The 27,984-nt window shown below is 37.0% G+C and overlaps 1 protein-coding gene across 2 annotated transcripts; it reads right to left on the reverse strand.

The window, feature by feature from the left end:
• On the reverse strand, positions 1-27,956 carry ABCD3 (ATP binding cassette subfamily D member 3). Of its 2 annotated transcripts, none has more exons than XM_085231873.1 (23): positions 27,822-27,956; positions 16,567-16,603; positions 15,753-15,851; positions 15,445-15,533; positions 14,209-14,278; positions 13,217-13,314; positions 12,429-12,552; positions 11,994-12,050; positions 10,977-11,119; positions 10,603-10,672; positions 9,176-9,245; positions 8,967-9,064; positions 8,797-8,888; positions 8,213-8,301; positions 8,064-8,136; positions 7,103-7,166; positions 6,602-6,679; positions 6,445-6,510; positions 6,262-6,351; positions 5,944-6,063; positions 5,441-5,545; positions 3,724-3,780; positions 1-2,988 (listed from the first exon to the last, which is right to left on the reverse strand). In XM_085231873.1, exons 1-23 carry the CDS (start codon positions 27,935-27,937, stop codon positions 2,911-2,913), a joined length of 1,983 nt encoding a protein of 660 aa, XP_085087999.1. In that variant the 5' UTR covers positions 27,938-27,956; the 3' UTR covers positions 1-2,910. The 2 variants fall into 2 exon arrangements, with proteins under 2 accessions (XP_085087999.1, XP_085088000.1); XM_085231874.1 differs by lacking the exon at positions 27,822-27,956 and adding an exon at positions 16,865-16,896.
• Between the last annotated feature and the right edge of the window lie 28 nt (positions 27,957-27,984).

Raw genomic sequence — 27,984 nt, forward strand, 5'->3', positions numbered from 1 at the left:
TATTTTATCTTCAGATTTATTATTTCAGAGGCACTTAATGTCTTACATTTATATAGCGCCATTTTCCCCTCAAAAACACTTTACAGTATTTACATACAGGAATGTTTCCCACCACTGTTGAAATGCAGCCACCTGACTAGTACCAATACCATCTTCAAAGCATCAACAGTTCAGTACTCTGCCTTACCAAGACAGATCAGAATTCCAATTTACAGAATTCCAACTTGTGCTATTAAAAAGACTTAAGAGCTAAAATACAGCATCACAGTGCAGTTCTGCAACATAATTGAGACTTGATCACTTTCATTAGGTTTTACAAACATTCATTTATATCAAGCCTATCTCAAAATACTTCAATATAAGGCCTTTTAAGAATACCATTCTAAAACATTTCTTGTACTATTTTATAAGCCTCATTTGCAATCAAGCTCAGAATATTTTCTCTTCCCTCTCAGCATATTTAGAAAGGCTAGGTCCTGACCCTAAGGAAATATAGCATCTTCCATGTCAATGAATGTCATGTCGTCTATAAAGTCAAGTTATTTCTCCTTGGTTATAAAATAGGACTTTTTTTAGTTTATTAAATAAATCTGAGGTTACACAAAATTCTGTTAGTAACCAATTGAATTGTGAGGAACCACAGGACTGGTTGCTGGGGTTCCTTATCAGTGTGCTGTGTATGGTTTTGCTTGTCAATGTTAGAAATTTGTTGAAATATCCCAAGTCTGCCCTAATCACAAACATAACAGCAACTTCCTCATTTTGATTTTTTTTTTTTTTTTTTTTTTTTTTGCGCTTCATGTTTCACAAAGGGGCTAGTATAACAACACTTCCAAGAGAAGTTATTGCATTTGTGCTGACAATTTTCACAAGAATAGCTATCTGGCATTCATATTTTCACAGTACAGTAAAAAAACCACAACCTCGCTTAATGCATGCTGCTACCTGCTACAGTACAAATTAGGATGATACACAAGACTGAGTGAACAGAAAATTAGTAACATGAGATTTGTCTGTTTGATTTCTATTTGTGGAACGAGCATAAAAATTTATTCTGGCACCTCATGCTCCTGAATGTGACACAGTTTGACTTTCCTCCATGCATCCTACCACAAATCTACTGTGATCAGTGGATTCTTAGACTAGGATAGCTGTTTGCATTTGAATACTATCAAAGAGTACTAGCAGTAAAAGTTAAGGGCAAGAACTATGATCAAAGGAAAAATACTAACAGGTAGCAATCTCAACATAAAAGATGATGAAATTAAGGAAATCAACATACAGCAGTACATCCAAATTCATATCCATTTTATGAAAAGATATTTTTTAAACCTAAACCTGTGACAAAAAGAGGCACAGAGCAGATTTATTGCATATTTTATGCATGCCTTCATGTAATGCATTCCTATATTATATCTTATGTGGAACAGTAAGGAATTATTAGACCTTCAGTGTAGAACAGGTATTGCAATTTTTTGTTTTAAAGCTTAAACAGTAATTCAGTTTAAGTTATACCTTCCTACTCCCTGATGACAAAATTCACCTTGCTGCATTTATGTTTGTGAAAAGTCACATGGCTACCAGAGACATCATTTGTATGGGGGAAAAATGGTTACAGTAAACAATTTAAGAGTTTGAATTCATCAAGGGATTTGGCAGCCAGAATAATAAAACCAGCAGGGACTAGTCATACTTAGACAGCACTGAGAACTGCTGGTAAATTTTTTATTTTTATTTTTTAAATCAGAAATCAAGAAAATCAAGAAACCTCACAACCGAAATGAGAAAAATTTGAAGGATGAAAGTATTATTTTAGGCTTCACAGACTAGAAAAAAAAAAAAATCTATCAAGGAGTACCATTATCACTTTTAAATTCGTATCTGTAAAGCAGCCAAAACCACAAGGAGATCTGATTTTTTGAAGAGGAAGAAAAGGAAAAGTAGCTGCTGCATCACAAAACTGAACACACACACAGGATACACAACAGTCTGTTAAAATTATCTTCCAGAGGAATGATCTGAGTCTTTTCTAACTTCTACCAATTTCAAGAGAAGAATGATTGCTCCCACACTTCATGAGAACTATTTGCTTTCTCAGATAGCTGGAACATCATCTTTCTTTTCCCCTTCTGATTGATTAATCCTTTCCTCCCTCAATTTCCTCTCAACTCTTTGTTACCATAGGGTTTCACTGACAGAAAAGTTGGAGCTATAGAAGAGGTCTTAATAAATCAGAAGAGAATGAAATCGGTGAGCAGCAGATGACTGCATGGACAGACAAAGATTAAAAGAAAACCCAAAACCCAGCACAGCACTAGCTTAGTTTTCTTAGCAGAAGGAATTAGTTTCATCTTTCAGGTTCAGTCCATTCTTTATCAGCAAAGGTGCATTGGCTACATCACAAGGCTTGGTGAAGGAAAAGGCTCTTTCATGAACCAAGCAGAGCACAGACCTGAAGATGGGATAATGTCCTGCATTGTGTGAGATAACTCAGAAATATGCATAGAACAGAGCAAAATATCCAAGACTGCTTTGCAGGAACAAGAGAGAGGTAGCAGCCCTAATTTTAACAGGGCTTTTCACTGAAGGGAAAGAAGGTCTACAAAAGTCAAATCAGCTGATTTCAAATGGTTTGCATCCCAGGATGAATCAGGTTACACTGATTTAAGCCCAATTTAATTTAGGCAGGTTTTTAAACCACAAGAATAAAGACATTCTTAGTACATATTAATAATTAAACCAACATATACACAATTAGCAATATCCTACATAACAGCAAACGCTTAAGAGCTTGTTTTAAGTTATCCTAGTTAATTTGTTTAAAAACAAGCTGAGTAGATTTACTGTACAAGGTTTGCCATTCTACACATTTCCAGTAATCAGTCTCTGTAGCAGTTCAGTTTATGAATTTTAAGATCCAAATTCAACTGTGTCTTCAGTTATCTTCTTGAATTCATAGTTTCCTCTGCCATCCATGTGCAAGTAAAACTGAAACAAAAACACATACATTATCAATCCCTTAAAAATTATCAGCCTTATAAGCGCATAAATAAGTTACAATTTTTAAGTAGCTTTAACATAAAATCTTAAATTCAGCTGTCCAGGGCTTCCCACCTTGCGCTTCACTAAATTCAATTACCTCTGGGAGAAAAAAAAGTGTATGTATGCATAACGTATATAAACACACACAGGTTTTGTTCTTATCAAGCATCAATCTACTGGTCATACCCAGACTTTTATTGTCTGTTGTGACAATGTATTAAAAGCATACAGTCATCCCTCTATATTAATTCTGCATCCACCCCACTCCCTCCCTCCCTGTTACACACACACACAATTTGGGTAAAAAGTAATACTAGTAATATATTAAATCTGAAAAAAAAAGTCTATGTATTAGAGAGAAATTCACGTACAGGTTTAGGAGGTAGGTATCTTCTGAAAGCAAGCTCTCCATACTTTTTACTGAACTCTCATTAAAGTTGATTTGCTGTTGGCTTAGGGTTATTTTTTTCAGGGGCATTTTTTTTAGGCTAAAAACTTCTCATAATTAGAAGTGCAAGAATATTTCAAATAGTGCAACAGGATTATGAAAGAATGACCTTTTAATAAAGCAGAACTTGATCTACTAGGAAATAAAAATGTGAATATCATGAATTTAATAGAAAAATCAAAAGAAATCTCAACCAACTACAGATATACTTAGCAAAAGGATAGATTACGTACATCATGATGTTTCCAGAGTGATTTCCGGTGGGAGACAGTGAAGAGAGTAATGCCAACCTACATAAATAAGGAAATAAGGCAGTTAATTTCATTTTTCTCATGGAGAGATAGTATCCATTTTTCAGCCTGATACAGCTGATGAAGTTAAATTCATAAATACAAGCTTCCAGACCACTACTAGTAGTGTAAATATGTAGCCTTAATGCAAGATCTTACAATTAAAAAAAAAAAAAGTCCTAACTTTTCCAATTGATTTCACCATTCTCTTGCTCCTGATCATTTGGTAGAATTAATAGGGCAAGGAAGATAAAGTTTCAGGTGACTAAAATATAGGTGATAATTAGAAATAGTCTACTTAAACATGAAAAAAAAGTCACAAATCCCCAGGCCACAAAAGGTATTAATTATAAACTTTGTAAGTGACAACTTAAAGGCAATTTTCCTTTGCTTCCCTGCAACTCAGTTAACTATGCATCCCCAGCAGCTGTACCAAATAAAAGACAAAACGGCTCCAATAATAAACTGGTAAATTTCTTTGTTTCTGCAAGGACAGTTTAGATAGGAACTCTGTTTCTCAGTAATACCCATTAGTCACCTGGCAACAGTAATTCTAAGAACAAGCGGACATTCCAGTCCTACTAAAAGAAAACATGCAAAACTGTTCTTACAAAATTTTCACAGTATTCATAGTTATGTGGCAAAATTACTTCAAGAAACAATGCCTATTATTCTGCAGTCCTCATCTAATGAGAGTTCTGATGCAAAGTATCACACGTACACCTAAATTACTAAGAGACTTTAAAACACTTATCGAACCCTAGCACACATAAAGAGACCTTGCATGCCCTAAGCTCTTCTTTTTCCTCCCTTCAATAAATCCTATACTAGGCATAAAGGTACAGTCCACCTTATGCTATTTTCAAGTTTCCTTTTAACCACAGATATAATTCTAGAGATGTATTTGAGGAAAAAAATTACGTGTTTTTAGAAGTATGTTTCAAATAACTCTTGTAAACTAAGTAAACTCTTTTGCTTTTCTTAGCCATGATGAAGAACAATGGATGAATACTAAGGAAAAAATAAAGATTTTCTTAGTAATACAACCTCAAGGATGCACGAAGGGAAGAAATGAGAAAGAGTGGGTAGGCAGTGCCAAAGTTCTTCTGTAGCACTGATTTGTGCAGGCCCTCAGTGCTCTCCTCCAGAAACATCTTCATGCACACCCTGTATACTTCATTGTGTAACACATATCTGAGCTCCCATGCTAGGTCTGAAACAATACTAGGCACTTAATGTAAGTTTTTTTCTAAAGTAGTAAAGAATACTTATCTGGAGTTGGGAGATACAGTCTGGCCCTCTCAAATAACAAAGAAAAAAAGATTATCTTTCTGCAAGGCATCATAGAAGCATGCAGAATATCTGGGATGACGACCAATTTACTTGCTATGTAAATCACAGAACTGTGTAGGTGAGAAGAAATGAAATATTGGGCCATTTCTACTTCAGAGATTCACAAGGCATTACTGCAGGAAGAAATAATTACACTAAACTGATTAAACATACGTATATTCATTGTATAAGGACTGGCACAACTGCTATAGCTATCAATTTTATCTCCAAATGTCAGTCTTTCTAAATTAGAAACTCACTAAAAGCAGTGGGAATACAGGAATGCTTTCTTGCACAATTTATTGAAAAATAAAAGGAAAGGACTTACCTTTCGGCAGTGGCTGTAAATGTAGCCTTCTACATCAACACTAACAGCACTGGTGCATTCATCCAGAATTGCAAACTGGGGCTTATGATAAAATAGTCTTGCCATCTGGAATGGAAACCAAAGAAATTACGTGGATACAAGACTGCAATCAGTACAGCCATGTGACAATTTAAACTTAAAAACGATGTCCAAAAATTTACTGTGGCAAGAGAATTGAGAGCTATATATTACAGCTGACTTTCTTTTGTTGCAAAACCATTATTTTAAAAACATCTTTCACATAATCAAAGCGCAAGGGGTGGTACAAGCTCAACATTCTTACTACATTTCAAGCAAAAGTAATTGTTACTTTAACTACCTGTTTTTGCTATATTCTGATAATTCACTTTTTGGGCTTTCCTTCTTTAGGTATAATATTTAATACACAAAATTTGCTTAAAATCCAGGTTGCATTTTCAACTTATTTTCTGTATTTTTTAAGTACTTATGCTTTTGAGACATACAGCCATTCTCTGTTTTTCTCCTCCACTGAGTACATCCATCCAGTCCTGAACACTGTCCCAGCCTCCTTCACGCTCCAAGATTTGACCCAGCTGGACATTATCCAAGTACTCCTTCAGCACCTTTTTTGAAAAGTAGTAACAAAGTTTAAGTGAACTTTAAAAATATATAAAAAGAGTTATCCTACTATGCAGGTGTAACATCAACCATGATAAACATTAGAAACAAACTAAATGTAGTGTTTTTAATAGTATCAGTATTTTTAATCTAAAGCATAATCATTTGTTTCACTTAATATGAGTAAATGTATCACTTATTACCTGGTCAGAAATCCCCTTCTTTCGCTGATCTTCTAAAGTATCTGGGTATATAACTTGATCTCTGAGTGTTCCAAGAGTCATATATGGTCTCTGAGACAGTCACAAACAACAAGTTACATCAAATATTTATAAACAGTCAAAGGAAGAAAGAGAAGACTTGTCCATTAAAGTACTTTGTCTCACCTGAGGAACATAGAATAACTTTCCTCTTACAGGTTTTGTTAAACGTCCACCAAACAACGGCCACAGCTACAAGAAAAAGATTTAAATTTGAGGAAAAAAGTTCCACAATAGTGTTTCTGTTGTAGATTCTTCCAAATCTATTTGAAAGTTTCCTTACTTCACCAAGTACACGAAAAAGTGAGCTCTTCCCACATCCATTTGGCCCACAAATCAGAACATTTGCACCAGATCGGACCTAAAAACACGAAGACAAAACATTAAAACAGTAGTGAGAAAGTACTGCTGAAAGCTACTGAAAGCTGCTATAAATGATAAGACAAACTCTTGTCCTTGTAGGCTTGTACATAGTAGCAGGTTTTGACATCAGTGAAGAATTTCCAACAATACTCAATTCTTTTCTCCAGCTAGTTTGGCATCAATTGCAGCTGGAAAAAAACATACTTGTACTAAACTTTCTTTGCAACAGCAGTTTACTGCCTTTATTTTTCAAAATTAAGGAAAAACATGAATTTTGTTCTTGCATATGCACATCATACAAGCATTTTTGTCTGCTTGGTTTTTTGTTTGTTTGTTTTTTTAAACTCTGACCACTTACCATTTTCACTTTAAAGCATTCAGTGAAGCACAGTACGTTTTTGAATGATATTTAAAATCTTACCTCAAAGTTCAGGTCTTGGATCAAAACATCACCATTAGGTGTCACCAATGGAACATGATCAAACCTATTTGTATTTTAAGAATAACATAAATCAAAATGAGAGCAGATGTCTAAAGGCAGCTAGCACTGCATGCTTAGGTAAAGATTTCAGGAACAGAGAAGACTTCAGCAGTATTTTATTCAGTATATTATTTCAGCTTCCAACAATCAGCAGCTAAGAAAATTAAGACCATTTTTGTTTCTTGGGTGTTTACTGAACCTCTTCAAAGGTTTTCTTCATGTATCTGTTTTCTGAATATTTCTAAATCTTTAGTCTCCAAAACATCCTATGGATATTAACCTACATTGCTTTTTTTTAAATAGCTCTATCACCAACTTCCTTCTCTTGCCCTCCACCTCTACTCCCATATCTGACTTCCACACTAACTAGATTGAAGCTGTTTAATGTCTTAACTTGCCTTACTTTGTGTCTTTGTTTCAGTAGTACTACTACATCAACCTATGTTCTAAAAAAATAAAACCTGCTACTTAAATGCATCAGCAACCAAAGTATACAAGTGTTTTGAAAATGAATATATACTTCTTCCTGATTTTTGCAGCTGAACTATATCAAAGAACAAAACATGCTATCAGAATATTTTCTAAAGGACTGATGAAGAATTAAAAAAAAAAAAAAAAAAACCATAGTCAGGCAACAGGAAATGTTACCAAGAAGGCTAAGTGAATACAACAGGCATTGTTTCCTGCTAATATTTAAAAACAAAGAGTGACTCTCAGAACACAAGTGTTCAATGGTAATGAGAGGGAATTGTTTATAAGTGATCTATGCTACAGCAGGAATTCCTTATTGTAATTAAGTGTATTGCTCTATTAAGTGTATGAGCTCTATTAACAGTGGTAGAAGACTAAAAAACCAGACTATTTTAAAAATACTGAAGGTGTAGGAACTTGAAAAACATACTTGATAAGGTTATCGGTGTTGATAATTTCGCCAGATCCTGGTATCAAAGGTAAAGCTTGTTTTATTTCTGCATCTTAAAGAAAAAATGTATTAGAAACTGGAGCATTCAGAAGAGATGCCTAGTACTGCACAGCATACAGCCCATTTACCTTTTTCTTGTGATACCATGGTACGTTGATATTTGCCACTATTCAAATCCTTCAGAACCTGCATTAATTCCGTAATTCGAGCTGTGAAACTAAAGAAAACAAAACTTATAAATAATCCTTAGAAGTTTCAGAAATCTATGTGAGGAATAGCAAGTATTCTATTAAATAGTCAAAACGAAATGTTCATCAAACCAGCACAGGAAATGAAGAGTTTAGAACTGCACTAAGGTTGCAAGAATCTTTTCCTACTGTAGTCAGATATTCCATATTTTAGTGAAGGATTTATTGTAAGTGAAAAACCCCCAAACATTTCGGTAAAATAACACAACTGTTCCACAGGTACCTGCCAACATCCTTTCAACTAACCATTCAAACTGTATGCTGCTATTTTTTAGTGGAAACATATCATGTCTTCAAATACAGTCTTTCCAGTATAAAATAATTTTAATTTTTGAATACACTGTTCTGAACAAAGCACACAGCTCATTTTAATTCTACAGTTATCTGTTTCTTAAGATGAGATGAGAATCAGCAAAAACATAACTTTAAGAAAGATCATCTTACGCAAGTACTGTTACACTTACCCCGCCAATCTCGTCATTTCACGACCTGCTAGGACTATTCTACCCAAAGCTTGAGACATTCTCAGTAACATTCTTCCACTTTGGTAGTAATCCTAGAGTAGAATAAAGTTTCTTTATATGAACTAACAAAACATACATTCAATATATTGCTTTAATTCTGTTCTGTTTACCTCCAGAAGTTCTGCATGGGTACTATTCTGATGACGAGGATCAGCCAGGTTCAAAAATGGACGACTAACAACCAGGTAACCAACCACAGTGGCAAGATCTGCAGTTTTTAAGGGTAAATATTAACCCACAACATACTAATTGAAGCAATTAAAAAAAAAACAGTTTAGTGCTGGCTATTTATTACAGTCCATTAGTACTGAACACTTACATTTGGCAATGATAGTATCAATGAAACCCATAGAGAACCGGAACAGGATGAAGTTATGTAAGTGTTCCACCTGCCAACATACAGAAATAAAAAAGTCAAACTTTATCAGTCCTTGTTTTACTATGTTTTATGATTTTTTTTTATTTTTATTTTTTGAATTTTGAATCCAAGTATAGTTATTTTTCAGTAAGTCACAAATACCCCTAACAATGTCTACAGCCTAACTGTGATAATTACTACCAATGTCTCTGCTGGCAAACATCTGCATTCTATATCAAGAAAACCTACACCTGAAATTAAGCAGTGAGAGGGGACAGCAACAGTGGTGGGTAAAAACGAGTTGAGCAGCAAGAAAAAGACCATTCAGTCAGAAAAATACATCCTGATTTTATTCTAAAAATGGATCTATAATCTGATGATAGTAACAGCATAAACACCAACTCAACTCAGTTTAATTTATACAAAGGTACACACCAAGACCAAGGGAAAGGCTTAGAAGAGCTCTAACTTAAAGAGTACAAAATAAGCGAGGAAATGAAACTCTGCAACAGGAAGAGGAGGAGAAGTGGACAGAAGTGTTGAAAGCTGGCAAAACAAAGAACAGAAACAATTAAGGAAAAAGATGGTATACAGAATAAAAAATAAACTAAAGGGCCCTTAGTTGCTGAACAAGGCGTGAGGAGACAAAGGCCGAGACCTACACAATTAGAAAGGAAGATAAGACTGAGAACTGTTTCATCTGTAACGTGCTGAACAGACAAAAATCAGTGTCAAAGAGTTAAACCACATTTGAATTGCAAAGACTTAATCAGGAGAACTATGAGTAGTTTCAAATGAATGTTTTTGCAGACACATACATTTTAGGACATTTCTATTTCTCAGCTTTTTCTTTATATTCTCCACTTTCATTCCACTCTATTTTTGCATATACAACTGCATACAGTTAAACTGAACGAAATAAGAAACAAATCTTTCAATGTAGTTCATTTGTTTATTAATTATTCGGCATGTTCTTAGAGAAATCTGTGTATGACAACTTCTCAGCAGATCATATATTACAAAAATCCAAGATATTATCCATTTCTGTACTACACAATATCTTTCTTCTGACCAGAACCTTAAAGTCAGTTTATGGAATACATTTACATTAGAATAATTATTTTAGCTGAAATCATAGTACTAACTACTATGCAAAAATTCTTTGACACAAAGCTGGCCATAGTTGAACTGATTTTAAGATTGCTAGTACAAAAATCAGCTGTTTCAAGAAAATGAACTTAAGGGAAACACTGTTAGATAAGCCCTTTTCTGATGAAATAAAACTGGAGAAAGGTTGAAAAGAAACATTTTTCAAGGAAAAAGATAAACTTAAATCATGATGAGAAAATTAATCAAAGTTTTGCTTACGATGTTTTTAAAAGTCTTACCAGTTTACGGAAGGTTCTGTGAATAGTCTGTTTTTCTCTCAAATTTCCATTATAGAAAGCAATTTCTTCACTTAAAAAAAAAAAGACAAAGAAGGAAGCTTTTTTTTTTTAATGACAATCTGAAAGAGACAACTATAAAATACAGACTGTTCTTCTTGTCTGAAATAGGAGTTTTTGCCCTCGAACAACTACCGCATATACAGCTTTTCTTTCAAATGAGGAATACAATGCAAATAGAAATGATTACATAATCTGCATAAAGATGTGAAGGCTCAGAACTGATAGTGTCTTTCAGAATATATTTTAACATCCAGCCTCTATTTACACCACAGAATTATTGTCACTTCTATCTTGCTAACCAAGTAAATCTATACCTGTTTGTAATAAGCCGTGAGTTGACGTATCTGTACTCCCCTTCATATTTTTGTTCTATGATAGTCATCTTGCCAATTGGTCTCCTTAAACGTGTAAGGAAAAACCCTGACACAATCAAGTATGCCATCATGCTAGCTGGACCCTGTAAATATCAAAAGAATAAAAATTTTCAATCCAGTGGTTTGCAAGCAAAATTTACAATCCAATGGAAACTGCAACATCTATATCCAAAATGCATAGAAAGCATTAAATCCTTGACATCCTTGATTCTCTCTTTCCATGTGTCTGTATTAACATCCCCTTTACAATTCCTTTCATGCTGCTCCTCTTTCATGCAGCCAGCATGATCTTCTTCCTCCTAATTCCCTGTTTACAGATGTAATTCTCCCTCCCTCCCAGCTCTCTACTCAAATTTTTATCATCATCCAGAGAAAACCTACATCTCCTGTTTTGGTTACTTGTTTCACTAAGCTTCCTAAATCCTTCCTATCTTCTCTCCTTCATTCCCACTAAAGGAATGGCTCCTCTTTTTACAGGTTACAAAGAAACAGGAAAACTAATTTTTCCCTTAAAAGACAGAAAGGGCATGGTTCCAAAGGGAATTCCCAAGCAACAGCCAAAAGAAAACAAAGAACTTATGCTTTGTGATAGTTGAGTGCCTGCAAATTCTGCTTTTACCATAGATCACAGAATCATAGAATCCTTAGGGTTGGAAGGGACCTTTAAAGGTCATCTAGTCCAACTCCTCTGTGACAAACAGTGACATGCACAGATCAATCAGGTTGCTCAGGGCTAACCTAAATCTATCCTCTTTAAGCTTGAGAGCTTTTATCTTGCTTGCCTCAAGACAAAAAGAACTGAAGTTTATAAAATACTAAATGTTAAAGCATATTTTAGTACATCCTTTGAAATAATGGATGAAACTGTGATTAACATCTAACATTCTCCTCAGACTCCAGATACAATGCTAGAACCAAAGGGAAAAAACTTACTCATGTAGAAAACACTCAAGTTACCTGAGCTCCTATTGCACTTGTTAGCTTGAAGATATACAAAACTATGTCCAAGAAGGGCTGTAACAGAAGCATAGAGGAAACATTAGAATATCAACGTAATATGAATATGTAATTACGATTTTACTTCATTGCATCAAAAAACAAAGTTTTACACATGAAACAAAGAAAGATGCACTTAGTCACACCCCCTTAGCCATAACAGCAATTATTCTTCTGAAATCTAACTAGCTGAGAAAGTACACACACATCCCTGCCTACCTGTTTAAAAAGAGCATTATGTTGTTTAAACTAAAATTTAAGGAAAAATTTTACAATCTATCACAAAGTTTTAGCAGAGGTTATGGAAACTGCAGAGAAAAAAAGATATTAGCATAATAGCTTGAACAAATTTTTGACCACAGCTATAACTTAAAGTTCTCTATAAAATAAGTTTACCTTGCTAAGGTTTGAGTACAGGTCCACTACACTGTTACAGAATTTTTCCACATCCTGTGTAAGGAGCTGATCTGGGTTAGCTATTCTGTTGTCCAGATTTCCCATTTTGTAGTATGTATAAGCCCTGAAACAAAACAGTTGTTAAGAGGCAGAAAAAAGAGAAATCATTACCTTATGATCTCAAATAATTGGAAATTCCTTACATCATGCAATAAGGGGGAAAACAATGCAGACATTAAATGACTGCATGGAATCAACATTGTTTATGCTTCTGCAAGAACAGACTCACACCAACTCTCCCAGAAATGTTTAGGCTCCAGAACATCACCCTTGCTGAATCTCAGCCCCAGACTGCTCTATGTTCTGGTGCTGCATTTTGAGTTAGAAAATCTTTGTGATCATCTCAACAGCAGAACTGACAACCTAAATTTAGTGCAGACGAACATAAGAAGCTACTCAAATTCATACATCCAATCCAGACAGTAGATTACCACCACCAAACAAGAGCAACTGAAAGACTTTGAGAGCTCACCTATTAATAAAAGCCTATTTTTTTTTTTTGTCCATTTGAGCCAACTCTGCCATCTTTGCACCTGTTACCATATACAACCTGGATGAACCACTCATCCTTCATTTCAAGCTAAATGCAATCAGAAGTCTTTTCTAAATAATATAACTATAACTACTAAGCATCTTGCTAATTTCTTACAATGGCCTTAAACTGATTTGTTTCGATTTGGATCAATTCCGTTTCTAAAAACATTCGACATTAACAAGGTGTTACTCACTTGAGATATTCCTCATAGAGGTATTTGGTGAGCCTTACTCGGAAGCAGAGTTTCAATTCATTTAGACCGTATTTCAAGAAGTTATTTACTAAAGAGATCTAGAAAGAGATAGTATTTCAATATTTAGCTAACAAGATTCAATATGCTCAATTCATTTGCAGCACAGATTTGCAGCACAGTGCAACAATTTAAAGTAGGTGAATTGTCCTCTAGAACTCAATAATACTGTTTAACCTAAAACCAAATATATGGTGTCCACACAATCACTGATTAAGTTTTCATTTACATTTTTGACAACTCCAGTCCTCCAAGGTACTCATCACATCAGATCTAATACTAACCAACATTCAGATAACAAATCTTTAGCTTTTCTGCTAAACTAAAAGAGAGACACCATATAATAGTCAGTGCCTTAATGACTGATTCACTATTATACCTATCATATAACAGATGGATTATTTATTAGGTAGTAACAATCGTGTTGTTTGTCTTTTTTTTTTTTTAATCCAGCGGGGGTCAGATTTTCAAAAGCTGAAGGAAAAGTCAATGGGAAAAAAACCTCAAGTCTTAGAAAAGAGTTGTAAGAAATTTAAAGCTAGAAAACGGAAAAGAGTTCTTCGATTGTGTCAAAAAATTCTAAAACTACATTGCTAAACATCACCCAATTCACAGAACGAGACAAGGCAGTCCTACTAAAAAGATATTAGCATACTATGCTAATGCAGTTAGCTGCATACTATGCAGTTGACTAAAACTACCACCAACAAAACCAACCTGAAAAACATAACAGCAAAATCAGCAAGCATGCAGAAATGTGCCAATAGTCTCTCACATACTGAAGCCAGAAAATTATAACTGTTCAATACAGACCTTCACATAAAGCAACTACTTCCCACAGACACTGAGACACCCATTTGAAATCTTTTCCTCAAATTTTTAATTTGTGCCATTCTTATAGCCGAAAATATCTTAAATCCAAGAAAAGCACTTACGGCAGGCATTGCGGCAATGAAGTTGAACAAGTATTTCTTGAAATCTTTTCTGCTGCGACCAATGATAGCACTGTAAACAGCCATAAGCTAAGAGTTATTTACAAGAGAAACTATAATCTGGTAGTACTCAAGTGAAGAAACTGTCAGTGGATCACACAACAGAGGAAAAAAGAAACTCATGGCGAAGACCAGCAGTTTGTAGCTGTAGGACCAAGAATGACAAACTCAAGTAAAATATGTATCAGGAGAATTCTTATTGTCTCCCAATAGTAACAAAAATTATCCTCTGATATAAAGATTTAACTACGGCCTTGAACTTCCTTATGTATTCTCGACATTACAAGATCAGAGGTGCTAACAGATAAGCTGGACAGACAGAAGATATTATTGCTACTATCTGACTGACAGTTTCAAAAGAATAGAATCTGAATTTTCTAGCTGAAAAGACAAAGCAATATGAAGATAGAACTGTATCAGTATTAGAATTTTATTACATCTTAAAGATGAGCCAATTTGACTTATAATCGATTAAAAAAATGTTGCTGATGAAAAGCTACATTTATTTGGAAATATTGCAGATGAACAACTAAATAGACTAACAGCTCACCAGTTCTGAAGGGAACAGGAAAAACATAGCAACAACATAGCACAGTTGCTTCACTGTCGCAGCAGCTATGGAAAATTAGCAGACTATGCAACTGCCTACGTTACCAAGTATAGCAGTTTTTAAACATCAGAACAGCAGCAGTAAGTTTTAAAGGATCATCTTGAATAGCCCCCTATTATCTTTCTTACAGTTGTATTATGGGAACAAAATAATTTAACAGAACTACATATTTCTGATTCTACTCAAAATTACTTTACACCTCTGTAGTTCTAATGCCCCCAAATTCTGCTATGCAGTCGCCTGTACATTGACTTCATTTGATGCAGGACCAACACATAACCATTCTAAAGCACCTCCTTGGATGTTCAGATCATCACAAGACTTAGAGTTGTCAATGTACAAAATATGACTGAAAAATCATTTAACAAGAGGTACATTTGATTTAAAATAAATAGTGTCCAAGAGCAGAACAATAAAATATTTTTTTCCTTTTCAAAATAATAGGAGCCATGAAATTATGACTATACCAGTCATTCAGGCACATCAATATGCAATAAAGTGTCTGAATTAAACCACCCTCCCCTGCTAAAAGTAAGAAAAATACTCTAAAATAAGCAGTTAATAGATACCTTTCAATGACTGTTCCATTTTGAATCATCCAAATATCACAATATGTGCGGACTACCAGCATTACAGCAATAAGCAGCAAATAACCTGTCTAGTACAGAAATGGATATATAATAGTTAAACAATGGATAAAAGTCATCACATTTTAGCACTCTAATAACTGAAAGTGGATGCAGCTTTTTATACTTACATGTTTTGATGCCATTTTGAAGTATGCACTACAATTTCGCCTTATTCTAGCAAGGTATATTACAAGAGAAAACAACTCCAAAAACACCCATTTTTCTTTGTTACTGAAGGCAATGCTTACCTCCTTACAAAATGCTCTAGGGACCATTATTTTCAGGATTCGACATATCCTTGCAATAAACAATCTGTCCACCATCGCTCGCTCCTTCTTTCCCTCTTTCTGCTCCACATAGAACAAGCAGAACAAGAAAAGTGAGATTTTCTGTAAAGCATGTTTAGATGGTGTGACATTCTCCCTAGGTGCATTACTTACAGCTATCTTCCTTCTGCAGTTTTTGCAATTTTTCCTGCCAATTTTATGACTTGCTCACACAAGTTAAAAGAAATGTAGGAATTGGGATTGCATGCAATAACAGCTAACAGAAATCTTAAGTAAGAACTAAGCTATCAGTGCAGTAGGAAGTAGTTGTCATGATACAAGATCTTTGTTAGTTCAAGCATTAAAATAAATGTACAAGTTATACAGCATTTTGCCATCTCATAGTTGCTTGTCTCTGGAAGACATCATCTGTCAGTATTCCTAAGGACACATCCCATTGCTTCTCTAGACCACTGATTGCTTGAACTCTACAGGCAGCTCTTTATTGCTGAGAGTATGATCAAACTTACAGAACTAGTCCTTAAACGTTCATGATGCACAAAGAGATGAAAAAGCATATGGGACACATTAAGCACTAATGAAAACTTCAGTTATGTGATTACTCTGATTCTTCCATTTGCTTCACCATTACAAGTCTGAAAGTGTCATTCAAACTACACTTGCATTGTACTCATCATTCTGTCCAAACCAAAGCTGCAGTTATGGGACAGAAAGCAAAGAAAGGATCAATAGCACTTACAATTATTAAATATATATAACATGAAGAAATAATTACCTCATTGTTCTGCAAGGCTTGTTTTCCACTTCTTTTACTGTAAAAGAAAAATAAAGTATTTTACTTTTTATTAACATGCATTTGTCTTGATCTCTACACAAAGGAGTCAAACAGAAAAGCTGTAGATTACTTCTCTACCACCTATTACAAAGCAGCATAGCATCCTCACAGCAGGAATATCTTTTATATCAAACTTACTTGCTAATTTTACTCTATTACATGAAGAGTTATCCATTCTACAATTTGCTTTCATGTAGGGAGATTAAGTCTCCCTCTTATCTCTTGAGTTTTGCTTCACCTTGTGTTTTGCATCATCAACGCCCACTCTTCCTATGTCTCTAAAAAAAAAAAAAAAAACAAAACTTTGTAGGTCTGGCTACAAGGCACCAGTGACCACAAGTGAAATTACTTGAATGCATGTTCAGCAGCCCAACTTCAATTTCACACTGTCTATATAAGCCAAACAGATTTGTTTCGCAAGGTATTTGACTTCTAAATAACTCATTACGCTATTCATAAAGATTATTTGCTTATTAGCCTGTGCTGTAGGGGAAAAAGATCCTGTGAAACTAAGGCTCTGCAAAGGTGTGCTCTGGTTTTCATTCTGTCCTTTCTTTCCTCCCCTCATTTCCAAAGGGGTTAGAGGAAAAACATTTATCAGCAATCACCCAAGAACACAAAAGTATTGCCTTTGCCCTTTAAAAAAAGCAAGCTGGCATTTAAGACAGTTAGTTTGTCTTCCTTTCTGAACATCAAATAAGCACATGAAAACAGTGGGAGAGTTTACACATTTATATAGCTTAAAAGTGATAGGTATTTGCATCAAATTGTAACATTTCTCCAACATCATACTGAAAGTATTTACAGCAGGCCAAACAACAACAACAGTTTCAAGCCAGTAGGTAGGAAATCTCAGGGAAGCAGAAAGCAAGCAAGGCACTGCTCCTTCTGCATCCAGCTCCCAAAAAGTGCAGACACTGTCCTGTAACCACTTATCCACAACTTTATCAGCATCATCATCTCACACCTGTGCTTTTAAGTGCTGCAAAGCAGGTACCTAGGACAAAACTATATCTACTTTAATTTATGATGACCTCAATGTCATTGACCAATGAAGAAAAATAACCTAATTACAAAGAAGGAAGAGGCAAGGGAGCAGAAGAAGATGAGAAAAGGAGACAAGAAAGTGAGAAGGAAGAGATGCCAGCTTAAGAAGAGATTAATTAAAGGTAATGGTGAAGCACAAGCTCAAAAGGAGAAGATAAAAATCTCTTATTATTACTTGTGCAAGATACAGAATAAAGAACATGACAGACAGTAGAGGGCAGACCAGTGAGAAACAATAAAAGTTCAGAAGAGATGTAACACAAAGGAAACATTCGGAAATGGCAACAGCATGCAGAGTCTAAGAAATAATTTAGGTAGAGACTACACCCTCGTGATGCAGGAGTGACCTATTGCCACAAGAAATTTCTTTCCTTCTTGATATATCTAATTTTTCAAAGTACAAAAGACCTATTAAGGCAAAAAAAAAAAAAAAAAAAAGGCCTAAAATAAGGATCAGTTTAGGAGCATGGCCATATCTAGTTTGGGAGAAAGAGAAAAGCATTACTCTTATGGGTTAATAACTGATCAAACTAAGTGGCTATCTTCCTGCATGATTCATGACTTGCAGAAGTGCAAAATAAAAGCATGCTGCTCTTCAAGATATCCTACAATAACTCCTACCTTTGTAACTTCAAGGTCTGCCAAAATTTGAAGTCACAGCACTCAATATACAGCTACTGCTGCTTTAAAATGATCAGATACCAATACATCAAAATAGTACTATATTAAAAACACGAGGTCCAGCTGAACAACTGAAGCATTTAATACATTTCTCCTAAGTAACTGTAGAAATTCAGTAGGTGAAGTAACTGAATTAGCATGAAACTGATTATCCACTAAGGAAAAACAACTGTTCAGAAACAGCCATATTTGTGAGCTTGCATTTAATTTGTATTTGTATTCACAGAGTCACAGAATCACAGAAACAAAGTTTAAGACAAAAGTTACATATTTGTAAATGAAAATGGAATTGTAACGATGTTTTTCTTCCTAAAAAAGAAATCACACAAGCTCCAACAAGACTAATACCTTAACAAGAAACAAAGCAACCGCAGACTAACAGTAACTAGGTTACTGAGATGCAGAACAACCAGGGCTCAATAAGTCCAAGAAGTTGTTCTCAACATTAACAAAATTAGTCCAGTGTCATTTCCACAAGTAAAACTGTTTTACTTGCAGCAAAAGACTCTACTGTAACTCTTCTGCAGTCTGTTCCAGGCACTTTCCTTCTCAGAAGTCCCACTTTCTCAGGCTGATACCTGCTGGCACTACTCCAAACTCCATTATCCTATTGTAGAGGTTTGTGTGAGAATTGCGGTTGCATTCTCATTGAATGTCTCGAAGACTAAATAACACCCTCAGTTAGTCAGCAAGAATACAGCAAGACTATCCAGTAGCAGCAGAAAGCTCTAACATATGAGCTGATTCAGCTCCCCGTTATTCCAGACTTTACCTAATGCTGGAGCAGCACAGCCCTTAGTGCTGGAGAGGGTGACTGCTATATGCTGCCCAGTTCTTTTACTGCACTTTTCCTGGTATTGGGGTGTGCTCTGGCCTGAGCAGCACGCGTAAGGGCTGCTAGGAACAGAAACAGGCTGGTTTTTACTGCAGTGTTCATTTGAGAGATTACTTAACCCACATGCACCACTCTCCAGTTCGCACTACACAGCACTCTTCATTCAAGTTAGTGCGCCTGTCATCACTGGGCTTTGAAGCTCCAGAACTATGAAGGTTGATTTGGTGATGTGGTAGAAAAAGATATGTATACAACTCAGGTTAGTGCACTCTGTCTCACAGCCATTCAGTGTTAGTACCATTCAGGCAGCCACTATCTAACTGCAGAAAAGCTCTACCTTCAGCCTTTAGCCCAATTGCTCTCACTTCATCACAAGAGTGACACTGAAACCTTTACCCTGATAGTGTATGTACAGAGGCTGGCATGGCTAGGGTAATGAGAACTACAGAAGCAAGAGCCATTTTCAAACAGCTGAAAGGAAGCAATGCTGGATTCAGCAGTGAAATGATAGAAGTCCCATAAGGAACACACTTCAGCTCCTTTTTACCTGGACTAAACCGTGCAGGCATGATTAATTTTCTACCTTCTCCTTCAATATCAGAAAGTATGGAGTTTTTCCTCTGTCCTTCCCTGAATTTGATTGTTGTGGGGTACAGTAACATACATAATACATAACATAATACAGTAAAATTATTCAAAACTACACAAAAACTTGCATAGTGAGCTACTCTGATTTATCCTAAACAATAAAACCTATATAAATGCATTAGCTTTTCTTGTCCATTACTATGCCAGATGAATACAGCCTTCTCAAGCACAATTACTTCTTAATAAAACTTATCTCCAAGGGTTGCTTGCTTTTGAGTTTTCCCACATGCAAGATGCTAACTGAAACTAAGTTAACAGCGAGTTAAGAAAGAAGACCTGTCAAGCACAAGCAGACTTCACTAAATGACAAGCAGATGACAGGCAGACAAACTTTCAGCATGGATCCTGTTTCCAGCAGACACCTGGACTAAGGTCTCTTCTATTCTGAAATATTCTGTGATTTACTCTATGATTCTGTCTTCCAAAAAAAAAAAAAAAAAAGCCCAAAAACTACAGATGCAGTGGGGCACGTATAACCTGAAGAAATTGCAGCAAGATCAGCATCCAAGATACAGCCTGCTCTCCGTAATTTAACTGCACAGAGCTCTTACGACAAATATATATACGGCAAGCCAAGAAAGGCTGTACTAGGCTAACACGACTACATCCAGCTTCACATTGTATGTGCATGGTAACTGAATAGTAGCTCACTAAGGATAAGTAAATAGGTAAGTACCCGATAAATAGTAGGTAATAGAACAAAACACTGCTCCTCAACATTCAGAAACATGATCAGGGAAAAAGAAAAAAGAAAAAAAAAATAAGATGTTTTAAAGAAAGTGATACAGTTTGAGGAGTGCCCAGACATGCGGCAGCTAATCCTACTTTGAGGCAGCTACTCAACACAGGGGGAGGCAGAAAACTACCAAATAACATCACTCAATTTCAGTTTCCCAATTAGCGTTGGGCACAGAACTCCGTCTTTGGGTTTACCTCTGCATTCCCTTATCAGTAAAACTATTCTCTCTAAAGAAACATGCAACAATGGCGGTTGCTCAAGAATCATTCTCAGCATTACTGCAGAGGAAAGTGATTTCAGAAGCACCGGGAAAAGCTTTCCAGAGACCATCAGGTCTGGTTACATAAAGGGAACTACTTGGCAATACTAGTTCCGTGCTACTTGTTAGCAAACAGGAAAGTTAAAGAATTACAGTTTCTTGAAATATCAGTCTCCTTCTAGACTAAAGTTCATTAGTTTCATGGAAGCAATCTACACTGAGCTAATTGTAACCACATGAAATTGCAGACAAAGACAGAGATAAGCAAGTCTTGCAGTTTAATGACAGGTGAAGAGGAAATCAGAGATTGAAAACAGTATAGTGTGACTAACTACAACGAAGCTACAAAGTTCATGTCATGCTACCTGCTTTCTATAGGGTAGGATATCTGGCTTCTGCTAAACATAGTACAAAGGAAGAGTTTTGTTAGAGAGAGAAATTGAACTTTTCAAACAGTTGTTACCTCTGAGCAATCTTTGTGTGTGTTTTTTGCAGCCCTTGCATAAATACAGGTGCAATTTTCAGTCCATTTTCAGTTGCACTTTGACATCACAAAGACAATACAATTCGAACAACTAAAGATGGAATACAATTGCAGAGACTGTTACGGTGGGAGGGACTAACAGCTCTATTGAGAAACACAGCATGCACCTCCCAGTGTAATCACTGACAGACAGCTCCACACTGCATACCCAGTGCAGAGCAAGAGAGCAACAGCACAGTTAGTTTGGGTCAAGGGCAGCAGGCTTACTCAGAAGCATGGGCACAATCCAAGAGCATGCACATTTATACAGTGCACCCTGAGAGCACACAGAAAGGAAGGAAACAATTTTCTTGGCTCAACGTCGGCAACTAGTTGCAGCATAACCAAAAATAATGTGAGAGAAGGCACTCAGGTGACCCAGAAAGGGACTGAAAGGTCACAGGCAGCCAGGGACTGGAAGCTGAGCTCTGACTGCTGCGCTGCTAAAGCTCAGAAAGTTTCTAGAAGCAGTTCAGAAGCCAACAAAGCAGTACTGTTTTAGAGGAAAAGCTCAGTTTCAGTATAAGCCTGCATCTCAGTAACAGAGTAAGACAAAAGGCTAAAGCTGTTATTTTTCCATAAGCTCGTGCTCTGGCCTAAGCTGAAGCTGTCACTCTCCCTCAGCTACACCAGAGGAAAAAGATTGTGTTCTCCTTCCTGCAACATGAAAAAAAACCTGCACCACACTGTCACACACTCATACACTAGATCTTGGCTTAGAGAACAGTCGTTTTTGGCAACTTAATAAAAGAGAAGCCACAAATTAACTACCCAGGCCCAAAACAAAGGCAATCTGAACTCGAGGAGAAGGCCTGAGTCACCCAGTTCCTCCTGTCTCCTTGCCCTCCAGCCAAAGACAGTTTTCTAGGCCTCAGGCAGGCTTTTTTTTTTTTTTTTTTCCCCTACAAGGTCAGATTTTAGATATATCTTCTAGTAATCCCATCCATATATTCTGGTGAATCATTTTGTTTTTCTTGTTAACACAGAAGTGGCAAGTAATGGACTGATCGGTCACGTTTATGTTCCGGTTCAGAGCATCATGTTGTAGCTGCCTGCTCTTTCTTGATACCTTCTTTAGCCTCTCCACTGTGCAGCACAGGTTCTCTTTGAAGCTTCCACATACATGTAAGCAACCTAGCCATCTGCTGCAATGCAGTTTCAGCCTTTTTAGTCAGTCTTGGCATCTCTGGATGCCATCACACTGGAACAGGGCCCTTTGTGCAAAGTACCAAGCATGGACCTCACACACACACCTTCAAAGCCTAAAGAAACAAGGAATAAGAAAGAGAATAGTATCTTAAGTGCAAAACCACTGAATAACAAAAAGCAAGACTTGTTGTAAGTTACAGGTGTCACTCGCTAGGTTTTAACTTCTGTATTAGATTTCGTAATGTTTGAACAAGTTTTTAATCAGTCCCAGTTTACTTATATGAATCACTGTCAAGTTCAAGGGCAGTCCTGACAAACACTAGCTTCCAGTCCCTGAGAGGAAGAAGGCTGAGAAGCCCAGTGACAGCAAGGTACAGCAGACACACATCACCTAAGATGACCTGTGTAAAAGCCTGCTTGACATTCATTGCATCAACAACTCCTTACTTCGGCCCGATCCAATCTCTGAAGCTCCAGGCAAATATTTTTCTTCCTTTAAGCATTTTTTTTTCTTCATAGAAGGGGTAGAAATAACATGGATTTCAAAAGTTTAATGTATACCAAATTAAGTTTCCATACACCAGTATCCACTTGGATTTTAATGGATGTACTGGATGATAGGGAAGGCCAGTGTGTCTAGAAGCAGGTTCTAAACATCTTGTCACTTTCCATATACTAGAAATTCCTACTATATTCAGCTTATTCTCTTTCCCTAACCTTGCAGTTCCAAACTCTTTACCAAAGTACTTCCTGCAACTCCTCCCAGATCCCTTCTCCAGCAGAAACCTGTATGTGTTTGATACTTTTTGAAAATAATCCAAGTACACTTTCAATTTATGCAAGTACTTCACTTCCAACTATGAAAAGACAAAGGAACAATTCCCACTAGAGTAAGAGAATCACAACCAGCTCATTTACGTACCACCCACTAAGGTTTCATTTCTGAAGCAATCAAATCTTAAGCTTCTTGTTCTAGGCAGTGATGTCTGACATGTAAGACAAAGCTCATAAGACATGGGGTTAGACTTTTGCAAATGAAAAATAACTTCATCTTACTTTAAGCATTATACAGCATAGGTTTTCCTTTTTCCTAGCTTTTACAGCCATTCCTACACTGTGTATAACCCTATTTCATTATCTACCATTTTTTTGACTGTCGGTATCCAATGTGAGCTTACAGTCTGTGTTTAAAGAAGAAAAAAGTTTACATGAACCAAACTGCTTCAGCTGTTTCAGTCGTCGGTTCGGTTGTTTCTTTAATGTCACAAAAAATATGAATTACAAGCTACATTCATGCATTGTCAGTAAATTTGAAGCCATCTGCATTCAATTAAAATAGTAATTCTTAGCAACAAATTGCTATTCCATAGTAACAGCAGCTACTAAAAGGAAATATTTGCTCTGTTTGCATATAGCCAAACAGTACTTTAATGCACTAGAACACATCATCAGTTAGGAAAATGCTTCAGGTTAGAGTAGTCCTATTTCAGTACTGTTTATTACTTAAAAGAAAACACCAGCTCCACAAACCAGCCTTTTCAGATCTTGCTCAGTGACAAGGTCTTGGGCATTAAACTTTTTTTGTTCTAGCAGACAGAGGACAAAGTACAAAGACTACTTGATTGGACCTCCGTTGGTCTTCCTTCTTTCTTCTGTTCTTCAAATCTTTCTCCAACGCTCAATAGTGGCGATGGAGGGAACAGAATCACTGGTCTTTAAGGCAGATTTTATGAGTAATCTCCCTAAACGGAAGTGAGTTTTTCAGTGGTCAAAAAAAAAAAAAAATCATCACCACTGAAATCCCTTATACTTGTAAGAACTGCTCCCAACAAATTAAAGTCATGATTGGTTTCTCCTGTATTATATACACAGAATTAAGTAGTTTCCCAAACAGGACAACATTTTTTTCCACTATAAAAGCACTGCAAATACCACAGCTCAGGTCATTATTGCATTTACATGTAACAACTTCCTCCCTCCCAAGTAATGAAAGGTTTTCCAAGGAAGCAGACTTGATTTTGAGAAGAGCAACACAAATGGAAGAACAGGGCATTTTTACTGCTTTGACTAAAGCACAGAAAGCAATGTGGAATACCACTGAGCTTCTTACTACAAGCCAACAGTTCTGTACTGGGCTATTTTTGAAGATTTTAGAAATTCGTAGTTAAAATTTACTGTCAATTGCAAGTGACACAGCCTCTCAGTTCTGCAAAACTGATGAGCAGTGTACAGGTCCTACAGAAGAACAGCTGTGACTAATCCAACTAACACTAATTACATGATCTTTGACCTACTAAGGTAGGCTAGCGTAACATCCAGCTTAATTATTCATACCTTACTACTTGATATGAGTTGTACCGGACTTTGAACCTATTGTCTGACAGCAGAAATGAGAGTTGTCTCTTTCTCCTACAGTAGTTTCTGTAGCTGACTATTCCCTACCAAAATTAACACACACAATCTGAGAAGTCCGTGTAAGGTAAGTCTGTTTTGTTGTATTACACATTCAACAAACACACACTTGATTTACTATGTTTGGTAGTCATTTGTTTTTGTTTTGTTTTGTTTTTTAGTTTGCATTTTATCTTGTTTTACTTCTCAATTTTGGCCAGTAGTGATATAGAACCACCACCAGTATTCCAGCAGAAATATAAAAAAAAAAAGTCATTTATATCAGGGAAACATGATATAATAGTATATCAGTATGAAATAGAAATACATGTAAGGACATACACTAACAATAAGTTCCGCATACTCATTTTGCACTTCCACAGCAAAGTGCTGGTCTCCATTCAAGTCTACAGTATTGATATTCATCATACAATTTCATCTTCCAGAATTCAAGCAGCTGAAATTCATGTGAATTCATGTGACACACACAAGGCAACATTTTCATGTGTTACATACTAAGGTAAACAAAGGCATTCACATACATAACACTACAGTTTACCACTACTGACACACTTCAGTTAGCCTCAAGCTGCAAATATGCCACAATCTAGATTATCTAGAGAGACAAAAAAAAACTCTTCTCCTTACAGAAAAGTAAAATTTAGGACCGCCTTTTCTCCATCTTTCCAAAGTTGGAAAAGACACAAAAATTAGATGGCACGCCAGGTCTTAGAAATTGTAAACCATTATTCCATGCAGATTTACCACTTATTTGTATGTCAGTATTGTATACCAGCACAAGTATGCTGGAATATAAAAATTTGGCACAGTGACACTCCTTTCCAAAAGTATGCTATAATTAACATTAGCAACAAAGCATTAGGAAATGAATGATACATAAACTAACAAGACTAAAAGAGGATGAGGCAATGGTAATATGCGGTTGCTTTTGTGGTGTAGGCAATGTAACTTGCTTACTGCCTCTTCTTGATAGGCAGCATTTTATAATGCTCCTGGCAAGGTTTGCCTCACAAGGAAAATGTGGAGAAAAGAAGGAAGACCAATGAGCAAATATCACCTCCCAAAAAAGGAGCAGCATAGCTGGCTATGAAACAACTGAATGGTGGATGTAAAGTTTGGAATTCACAGCCCCAACATAACAGCAGCATTAAGAGCTATGCAACAGAGCACCTCAAAAGCCTAAAGCAGTAGTTGCATAGGTACAAACTAGCTAGCAACATGGTACTTATTTTAGAAACTGCATTTCTAGATAGATTTGAGAAAGCAAAACAGTATAAGAGAGGCAGATTACAGCAGTAACAAAGAGGTATGAGGATAACTGTAGTATAGATAGAGGAAAAAGATATAGGTCATGTCAGGTCAGACCACCTCAACTCCATTCAACTGCTAAACATATGAATCATCTCCACTTTACAGCAGACAATAACATAATAGCGGATGGTCTACCTAATATGTACAAATAACTTAGATCTTTAACAATGTACATAGCAAAATCATAAGATTCCTACAGGAGGAATGCGTTCCAAATACAATTTTCAACATTTAAGCTAGAATTCAGTTTCAATACATTCACTCTCAACTCTCACGGCACTGTCCTTGCCGAGTCCAGCAGATCAACATCAAGAAACCTGCAACACAGGGACAACACAGGACCCACATTATGTGTATTTCAGGAGTATATTAAGTGTGCTTCAAAACTACATTGGACCTCAACCTACAGCTGAAAGCGTGCTCCAAACCAAAAACTGTGCACTAAGTTTGCTCCTCAACAAAGAGAAAGCAAGGGAAGCGTGGACAATTAAAAGGTTCACTTCAAAAGCATATTTTCAGTCTGAAGTACAAACATAGATTCTCCTAGAATGTCTGCCTGGCCCAGTTTTTCTTACAGACAGGATTACAATACACTAAGTAGGAAAATCTTGTAGTACATATCAGTAACCCTCTCAACTTACCACTTTCAAGCCCATCTATACAACTTTTCACCTTTTTACAGAAGGTGTTTGACTAAATTCAGCAGAGATAACTGGAAAATATCACCCTTCCCTATGAATTGAACAGAAGAACAAACCATCAGCAACAGTTCAGGATCTTGTTGTTTCCACTCCTATGCAAACAATGTAACATAGCAAATTCCAAGAAGCCCTGTGTTGCTCACGTTTTATGTGTGTTATATGACAAAGTTACCTAACTTCAGAAACCTGTGAAGATATCGCCTGCATAAAAGGAATTAGGTAAAATAACACAAGGTCATTGCTTAACTACAGGTATGCAATTGCTTAAGTCTATTGAGTAAGTCCATTTCACCATCTGCGTTTAGCACCAGGATGGGGTTATAGCAATTACACGATATCTAACTGTACACGCCGGGTCTTTAGCACACAGCTGGCGACCAAGGTCCACAGATCTCCGGCACCACGCAAGGGCTGAGCCTGGAGCATCTTCTCCACCCATCTCACGTCCTGGTACCCGAGTGCTCCCCAGGGGCCAGCAGACTCCCGTCCCAGCACACACACACAGGTGAGACGCCCTCACAGGTAACCCAAGCAGGCACTATCTCTGCTACAGCAGTCGGCGGGCACCAGAATAACCCGCGCCCGTTATTACCTGCGCAGACAGGACAAACCTAAACGTTTAACTCTTTCTCAGCGCGAGCTCGCAGATTGGAAAAATGAGAAAGCACATACGACTCGAGCAGCGGAGCCGGGGCGTGCCGCGGCTCCACGGGCAGGGGCAGCGGGTACCGCCTCCTCCCCAGGACACGGTCCCAAGGGCGGAGGCAGCGAGCCCCGCGGCTGGAAGAGCCACGGGCCCGGCCTCCGGGCCCCGCTCCGTCCCGCTCGGCCCCGCGCACCACCGCAGCTCGCCCCCGGCCGTCCGCGCGCCGCGCCCCCGCCCGGCTCACCCGTGCTGGGCCGCGGCCCGCCGCTTGTTGAGCAGGCAGAGCAGCGCGCAGGCGGCGGCCGTGCCGCCGACGATGGCGGAATGGCGCACGGTGAGGTACTTGCTGTAGACAGCCATGGCGCGAGTGCAGCCGCAGACCCGCAGCCGAGCCGTGCCGAGCGGGC

The sequence above is a fragment of the Meleagris gallopavo genome, chromosome 10 (assembly GCF_905368555.1).
Source record: "Meleagris gallopavo chromosome 10, MGAL_WU_HG_1.1, whole genome shotgun sequence".
In the NCBI taxonomy this organism is placed as follows: domain Eukaryota; kingdom Metazoa; phylum Chordata; class Aves; order Galliformes; family Phasianidae; genus Meleagris; species Meleagris gallopavo.